This window comes from Larimichthys crocea, chromosome XXI (genome assembly GCF_000972845.2).
Source record: "Larimichthys crocea isolate SSNF chromosome XXI, L_crocea_2.0, whole genome shotgun sequence".
In the NCBI taxonomy this organism is placed as follows: domain Eukaryota; kingdom Metazoa; phylum Chordata; class Actinopteri; family Sciaenidae; genus Larimichthys; species Larimichthys crocea.
In genome coordinates this window covers 12,474,647-12,484,025 of record NC_040031.1, presented here as the reverse complement: position 1 = coordinate 12,484,025, position 9,379 = coordinate 12,474,647, and the positions used below count along the sequence as shown (strand labels likewise).

General features: G+C 41.2%; 1 protein-coding gene across 1 annotated transcript in view; it reads left to right on the top strand.

Moving 5' to 3' along the window:
• The first annotated feature begins 1,151 nt into the window (after positions 1–1,151).
• The window catches only part of tmem117 (transmembrane protein 117), a 47,181-nt gene continuing 38,953 nt past the window's right edge, over positions 1,152–9,379 (top strand). Inside the window, 2 exon segments of the mRNA XM_027273108.1 lie at positions 1,152–1,652; positions 3,041–3,348. Coding sequence (XP_027128909.1) covers positions 3,069–3,348 — 280 coding nt within the window. The 5' untranslated portion in view covers positions 1,152–1,652; positions 3,041–3,068.

The window sequence follows — 9,379 nt, the reverse complement described above, 5'->3', positions numbered from 1 at the left end:
AGCAGTTTTATTACTGGACATTTATGATGCCATTGCTTGGATGCTTGGGTACTCTGCTTGGGTACAATAATGACAGAATATAATGAACAATTATGCTGTTGTTTTTTAACACTACTGGTCGATATTTGCTTTTAAAATAAGATAAAATACATTAGGCCCTATTTCTAAATATGCACAGGTATGTATACTATACAGCATTACACTAAAAATATTACAAGAAATTTTTCATTATTACTATTCCTATAGGTTCCTATAGGTTGAGCACGATTAATGCATGACATGTCTTAATTTTTCCATTTTGATTCAGGTCTCTGATCCGTGAGACAGAGAGATTTCCAGCTCTCATGGCAGCAGATGAAATCCTGCAACATCTGGAAACCTCCGGGCTTCCTGTCTCTGCTCTCGGTCCCTCCCACACATTAAATAAATAAATAAATAAAGAAATGGATTTTATAGCAGCAAAATTATGCTGTCACCAGAGGAAATCTCAGCTCTGTCACACAGCACACACGGCTAGGGACAAACCGGAAACAACGAGAAGCTGTCTTCAAAATAAGGGTGTGTCATTTTTAAAAATAAAACTAATTTAGTGCTACATCTGAAACTGGTGTTTAAGTTGAAAAAAATTATATAACACAAACAATAATCGATTAAAAATATGAATTAAACGGTGAAATATCTGATATCTGAGTTAAATTGAGTCTCACCAGACATGTATATATATTTTATATACTTTTCTTTTTACATCTTTTACTATGCTTGTGTCCATACTGTTTTGGACAAGAGAGAAACGAAATTTTGATGCTCTGTATGTCCTGTACACATAGCAGCATTGACAATAAAGTTGACTTTGACTTTGACTTTTTGACAAATATTTAATGTTAAAGATGTCAGAGAACAGTGGTATGGTAGAAAAATGCTGACATGGCTGAAATGTATTAAGCATTGTGTAATATATATCTATGTATGTAAGTACATATATGTATTTCATGTGTGTGTTTTTAAAGCCATATTGTCAGTTTCAGTAAAATTACAAACGAACAAACAAAAAAAATAAAATACAAAATACAATAAGTGGAACAAACCCAAACATAATAATAATAATAATAGTAATAATAATAATAATAATAGCAATAATAAATGTCCTTATTCATCACGTTTTATTTTGAAAGGTGTGAGTGGAAGTTGTATGTTAGTGCCGGCGCTGACTTGACGCTGATGAATCAACGTGTTTGGGTACATCGCGTTGCACTGTTGTTTTGCGTGCTGTGTGGACCCAGCTATCTCCATCCACTCTCCAGCAGCAGCACCGGCGGCAGCGGCAGCGTCCCATTAGCAGCCCAGAAAACTGCATCATCTGGCGGGAACCACGCTGACGAAGCACCCGCCTGGCTGAGCTAGCCCGTCCGGCGCATGGACGGTCCAGCACGATGGCAGAGGTTTTGGGGGTGCCTCTGTTGTATACCAACAACAGGTCGCATGGATGATTCCTCCCCAACCCTCCCGTGTCTTCTCGTGTTTTTTTGGGGGGGTGATGATGATTAGAGCGCCGCTGACGGCTTGATGTGGAAGAGAGAGCCGTGCGTGAGCGCGGCATCTCGGCTTCTCGTCCTGGCTGTCGACTGACTGAGAGCAAAAACGGCGTGGAGCAGGTGCGTTGATGATGATGATGATGATGATGGTGATGGTGATGATGATGGTGCATGCAGGTAGGTAGGTAGGACTTGCACGAAATCTCGGCCGTCCCACACCACACGGGGTGCATCCACACTGAAGTTGTGTAATCCAGCCAAGCTGTGAGATATGTGGGGTTGGTGATGGTGACATTAGAGGGGATGCAAGCTCTTTACATAGTACAATGGTACTAATAGTGGGGACATCCCTGTCAATTGCCTCTAGGACAGAGAAGAGTTTTGTATTGGTTGGTGCAGATATCTTTATTTTTATGATTTGGAGGACGTGTAGGGAGTCCAGAGCAGGATGATATCACAGATCTGGCAAATCCTGATCATCATTATCTAAGTTCATCATCACATGTTTCATGTTCCCCTTCTGTTTTCCTGGGTGTCCTTTGGGTGCTCTGGCTCTGGCTCTCTCCATGCATGTTAGGAAATCTGCCAAACAAAAAAAAAAGCCTCTTGAGGCAAAGAGACAAACCAAATCCTGCATCTTTACCAGGATAATTAAGTAATTCTACCTCTATTGGTGGACTCACTGGCATAGCAACAGCCAAGGTGGCACGTAATGACAAGACAAACATGATGCTGGTGAAATTTAATAGCCTCAAGGGTGTTCCACTGTGTGGCAGCTCTATTCCTGAAGCCATTATATCATTCCAAATTCCCACTGTGAGGTTATTTTTAGGAAATGGTGTCAAAGCAGGGAACTGGTTTGGGAAGTCCAGCAAAGTCAGATCAGTCACAAGGGGGGCTATGGCGAGGGGAACTCGGACTGAAGAGTTCATGGGTGAGTGGATGTAGTCTGGTTTAAAAATACAGATGAGGGGGTTGGTGGGCTGCCGGGAAGTTACCCGAACGCTGTTTGGCAGGTGTTCCAGTGCAAGGCTGCCACGGGTTTTCTTTTGAAGGGGAGAACGGCGCAGACGCATGCTGAGCGGATAAGCCTTACAAGAAAGTCAGTGCTTTTTTACAGCTAAGCGCTTCGAGCTTACCTTATCCAGGTATGACACTTAGACCTAGACCTAGAGACTTAGACCTTTTACTGACTCATAAAAACTTCAACTTCCGTCTTTTCTGTTGTCATGCAGCTTGTTTTTGCAGTAACCAGGCCAATCAAAGACCTCTCTGTCATGTATGCGTGATAATCTTATTTTTACAAGAAAGCTTCTACATTTAAGTGTGCGATTGACACAGTCGCGCCATTGGAGTTGCCTGAATTCAGCATGATTCCAAACCTCAGTTATGTTCTTACCACTAATCTCCGTCTGAGGGATGTTTTCACTCTAATCTGCTCTGCTGATTTGAATGTAATCAGGCTGAAAGAACCACTCTCTCTCTCTCTCTTTCTCTTTGATTCCCAGGTGTAGCGTGGCTGGGGGGCTCAGCAGGATGGAAATAGATGCCCGTTTTCGCTACTATTTCCAGCACCCCTGGTCGCGTCTCATCGTGGCCTACCTCGTCACCTTCTTCAACTTCCTCATCTTCGCGGAGGACCCTGTCTCTCACAGTCAGACAGAGGCCCATATGATTGTGGTGGGCAACTGCTTCTCCTTCCTCTTCAACAAGTACCCTGGCCTCGGATGGAACATCCTGAAAGTAGTGTGCTGGACACTTGCCATAATCATTGGCCTGTTAGCCGGGAAGTTTATATTCCACCGCCAGCTCTTTGGTAAGTCATGCGCACAATAATGCAGTGGAATGTGCAGAGTAATGGCTCTACTGAGGGAGGGAACCTTCCTCCTACCTTGTTTTTATTGTGGCTGTTCATTAGTGAAAAGCACCTACAGTCTCGTGCCCTACTTTCTGTGATTAGTAAAGTCAGCAGCTATTGTGTCTGAAATTAAAACACATATTTTCATTGTCGATTTATCTTTTTATGATTTCTTTTTGTTCATTTATTAGCGTTAAGTGTCAGAAACTTCTCGTCTAATTGCTGGTTTTGTTGGGCCGACACTATTTTGCACTTTTTCTTCACTCAATCACTCGAAAATTGCTGACTTACATACTTGACAATGACTTATATTGTGCCATTAAGCTTGCAAAAAAAAACACAAAAGGCCCTTTTGTCCTTTTTGGCAAGCGCACAGAGAAGGGATGGTGAGTTGAGCAGTATTCAGTCAGATGCAATCTGCAACTTTATTGCTAGATGTCACTAAATCCTACACGCTGGACTCTTAAATAGTCAATAAACATTAGAGTTTGCTGCCGAATAGATGCATCTTTAGCTGCATCTTTAAATGCGAAAAGGGTTTGAAACATCTCGGCATATAGTAGAAATTTCACTTTGTTTAATGGACTGTTATGGATTTTTTTTCCCCTGCTTGTATCTGAGAGATGGTTCTTAAACCTTTTGCCTTGTAACCATTCTTAAGATGCAGGATCTACTCACACCCACTCTCCCTTAGCAGACCGTTTTCTTAGAACCTTGTGTCTTACAATAAAAGAAGTGATTGAAAGACAATAATAAATAGGTACACAACTATAAATATTTTGTTTGATATCGCACTCAAGGACTTACTTAAGTCAAACATTCTGACATGTCACAGAAGTTAAATAACAAATGGAACTAACAACAATAAAAAAGAACTCAACTTAGCATTGTCGTTCTTTAAAGTCTGTGTAAAGGCAATTCTGAGATTTCTTTCTAAATATAATAAATATGTTGGACAACAGTTGCTAAAAACTTGTGAAAAGACTGAACGATATATTACTGAAATATGAAGTTAGAGGTTAAAAAAGTTTTTCACCAGTTTTCAGTCCAGGATTTTGTGGGCGGTCCTTAAAGGGCGGCTCGATGACACGCTGAGGCCACCCTGAGCATACAGCTGCACCCCTAGCAGAGAGACAGAGATGAATTCACCTCGCTCAGTGTTTCAAAGTTAGTCATGTCATTGTCTGAACTCATCTGACACATTTCAGTCGCTTCAAAATGGCTGTTTGACTGCTCTCACGAGTGGGCGTGGCTTCAGTGTATTCAGTGGACACGCCCCCACAGTCCTGGAGCTGAGAATACTAATTTTTACCTGATTTTAACACCTAATTTCATAAACTTGTTGATATTTTTAATCATTCAAATTTGGCTGAGTGGTTAATAACACTTTCTTCTTTGGTCTGACTCAGAACACACATTTATTCTTACTTTACATGGACTTTAACACTGAATGTCATGCACAGATTTATTCTTCATGCATTCTTCTAAAATATTTAAAACCTGCTGTCTACATTACCCACAATGCATCTTCAACATTAAGTGTGGTCAGAGGCTCTGGTATGTTATTATAGTGATGCTAATATAGCCTCTATTAGATAACCTCAAGCAGAAATAAGATGCTATAGAGCTCACATCGTTGTAATGATTCTTATTTCCAGGTGATTATAAACTAATGAAAATAGTTAAGCATATTATTATCATAATAAGAAGAACCTCTGCCACACATGCTACAGAGTCAGTACTCATGTTGCTCACTTCCTTCACATCTCACACCTCTTTGATGCATTTCCTCTTCTTTTTCACCCACTCGCCACCTTTCTCACCCCTTCGTACAGCCTCTGCCTTTCCTCTCTCGTCACCCTCCTCTCAGCTTGACTCTCTCCATTTCACTCTCCACTCATAACGTCGTGATTCAAATCTCATCAGCCCTTCATTTGTTTAAACTGCGCGGCAGTTACCAGTGCTTCCTATTCAGCTCACACATTTCGTTTCCTACTCACTTCACAACTCACTTAAGCCCAGATATTATTGGCCACCCTGGCTTATCTTCGTCAGCTCGACCATTAATGACTATAATTGAAGGACAGGGCAGGGTGGGAGGGTAGTACTCCGAGTGATCATCGTAGCATAAATAGAAAACCAAGAGCGCTTGATGACATGATACTTTCTGCAAATACAGCCTCCTCACGAAGAGAGGAAATGGGGAGAATGGCTTTGAGGACTGTGGCTTTGCTGTACAGGGCGGACACTTAGATCCGGTTATATCAGCTGTTCTAGCCTCTCGAGTTACAATCGTTTAAATGGATGTAGTGTTTCCTTACCTCCTGTCTATGACAAAGTTGGTGAGGCCCCCACATGAGGTCACGTGATGCTGTATACATCCAGGGTCTTTGGAGAATTTGGAGATATAGAATGTAAATTGATATTGTTTTTAAATAAAATATACGTCTGAAATACAATATATCATATTTTTCAATGTACACAATATGCTGGCCCATGGGGAAAAAAAATGTCATATTGAAATTCACAAGACTCAAATTGTTGGCCTCATGAGAATTTGAGTCGTAAAATGGGCTCAGCAGCCAGACAAGGTCGCGAAGTACTGATTTGCAGATTTAGTTTGGGGGAACATTTTGGGAAATATCTTGCTGATATGTCTGTCTGTTAAATATGAAGCTAATGTCGGGATATGGTTTAGCTTGGAAGCTTGGGGAACAACTAGCCTGGCTACCAGCACGTCTAAACTGTGCTAATAACACGTTGTATCTTGTTTGTTGTGGGGGGTTAGATGCAGCGACTTGCCTGGCAAGCTCATGGCGACGAAAATTTGGATTTTAGAATTTAATTACGTACTATTTATTAGTATTAGTATTTATCTTCCAAACATTCGAGTGGTATCGATCTTCCCATCTGACTCCCGGCAAGATAACATTAAAGCTTGACTGAATTTTATTCGTAGAGCTTGCAACTTCTTTCAGCGTTTCCCAGAGCAATGTCCATGTTACTCTGGATTATCCACTGACTGAACATTGTGCATATATTTCTTAAAGGGACCATTTCTTTAGTAGTAAAGTAGATGAAAACTTCTTAAAGTGAGGTCTGTGGATTATGAAAAGTAACTGGGACACAGCGTCTGGAAAGACCATTTATTATGCAGAAATCCCAGAGAGCTCAAAACCTGGGAAAATATAATACCGGTAGAGCTTAGTGAGGTAATGTTTTTTTTATGTAGGTGAACTGACTTTTCTTTTTTAAACACACAAGCACTTTTTCTCACTCAGTACTGTGCAAGCTCCAGGATGTACTGTATTACCTTAACGTATTACTCCACCAGCGTTTTCCCATTTGCAACGGTCGCAATAGTAAAGCGGGTCCTTCATCGCATGCACTTTAGTCTGCTCTCAGTGAGTGTGTGTCTGGATCAGGGTCTGTACGCTTACACTGGCTTCAGGGGATAGAGGACAGAGCGTAGTGCAAGTGCAGCTCATCCTGCAGCCAGGTACAACTAATGCTCTTCAACAAGAACTGAACAGATGGTTTGTGCATCTGCGTGTGTGTGTTCGTATATGTGTGAGAGAGTAAGTGAACAGGTCTATGTGTGTGTGTGTTTTGTGTTTATTCGTCGAGCATGTAAGGAAGGACTGATGGAGAGAGTCTGCGCTAGAGAGGAGAGGCAAGATATGCCCTGCACAACATCCCAGTAAAGCAGTTATGTAATCACAATCCAGGTAGGGCATAAGAGCTATACTGTACTGTTCTCTAGAGCAAGGCCCACTGTAAGATACAGTATATCATCTATTATAGATCTGTCACAAAGGCCCACATGGCCCTCCCACTGCTCATCATGATGTCTCTACCAAAGCCCTGAAAATCTCTCTCTGTTATCTCTCCTGCTCTGTGATATGTAGGCGTGCAGTGGGAACACTTCTGGATAGAAACAATAGTTTGTGTAAAAGGTTTGAGCACCTGAATAAGCACTTTGGAAGTAATCTGTAACTGCTGGAGGTGTTTTTCTGACATTTTTACAGATTTAAAAACCTCCCATAACTCGGAGTCATTTTGAAGCTCATGCTGTTTACAGCTGTTCTTAACTTCAGTTTGTCACAAGCGAGCGGGGAAAACAGAAATTGTTTTCGAAAGCGGGCACATCATCTGCATCATTTATCATTTATAACGACCTGAAAAAACATTTCGCAGTAAATTACACCTCCTCTTCTTTCCTCTAGCGATTTCACATTTCCTTTCTTTTTCTCCATGATTTGACACATTATGACCCCCCCCCTGAGGAATCCATAGAAATAATGAATCCAGTTGTCGCCTAACAGTTTCAGTTATGTGCTTGAGTCATGTTGTTATTTAGAGTGGGCAGAGGTGTGCGGTATTGTTCTCTGTTTGAGAATACAATGAACTGTTGCTGTGCTGTTCCATTCAGCCACTCAAGGCTACGTGTGCTCCCTAATGGAGCGGGCGGTAGCCAATGACTTCTGGTCATTTAGAGGGAGACTGGCTGTCATTATACATCTGTATTAAATCTAAGGTCACATCGGCTTTGTGAGCTGTCTATTTCAGTTTGAGCCCGGTTCGATTGCATTCGGTCGCGGATTAGATCGAGCCACCTTTTTTTTAAATTTTACAACAGACTCCTTTGGGTCGATCATGGCCAAGGACATGGTCCCTTACAAAAGATTATTAACCAAGAACTTCTAGAAAAATGTGTTTTACTCTGTCACTTTTGATGGAAACACAATACCATGAAAATAATAACACTAGATTCCCAATAGGATTCATGTGAAAATGTCTCAGCGTACAAAGATAAACAGCGTTTGCCTTCTCATAAAACATAGGCTGCATTTGATGGAGACTGAAAGTGAGGCTGCAGGACAAGTCTCAAGGCTCTAAGCTCTCGCTCTCGCTCTGTCTCACACTCACACACAGAGATCACAAGACTGAAAAAGTGAGACAAGTCATTGATTTTAGTTGGCAGATGTCAGTGTGTCCCATGGTGTAGGGGAAGTGAAGGTTGCTTATAGCTCGACTGACCATGAGAACGTGCAAAATAAAAGTGCTACATGTTAAATTACGTGTAAGAAGACTTTACAAATTAAGGCACTATCCTAACATTTAGTTATTGCAGTCTACTTAGGGATTCAATTAGCTGTTAACCTCACACAACAGATCAGTTTGAGATGGCACTATCATGAGGAAACAGGATGGCGGAAAGAAATATGATACGTGGCAATTGTTGTGGAGAAATTGCTGAAGTCAAAGGTCAATGGTGAAGTCAGAAAGTATGAAAATATTCAGGAGCCTCTGATGTCTTATGCTGTATTATTTATTGACACTTGGCCAAGGAGAATTAGAGACACTCTCAAAGTTCATCAGAAGTGCCTGAGTCGGTCTCACATTCTGCCCAACTCATCCTGGTGGATCGACTTTAAACCCCAAGATAACACCACAAATACTACACGCCCAGAATTAGTCAAAGAGAATGTTTTTACTCATGGAGGTGTTATTGTCAGCATATTCTAGTCTGGAGACACAGAGACACCACAGTGTTGAGACAGACTGGCACCTACTGTTCTTAACCAAAGCCAAACAGCTAATACTGCCGAGGACCTCAAGGCCCACACGTGACCTTGTGTAACCTAAGGATAGAAAATTCCATAACAACAATGAAACTAAACTTCACAGTCACATTAGTAATCTTATTATAAAATATATGTCAGCCTCGCTGATGTATGGTTTGCTTTGTGTCCAGATCACAAATTCAAATTCAGGCTGCAGTGGAAACAAAAAGTCTAAAGTTATCCTTTATCTAGTTATGCCACAGCAATGAGAGTTTCTCTTTGTCTAATAACATGACAAGCACGTTCATTTCTTCTTAATCATTCCCGGTGTTGTCCGGCAGGAAGTATTGTATTTATGCATGTACATGTATTCTCCCATTTCAGTAGGATTACAATGCATTTATTGACAGTTAAATACTGAT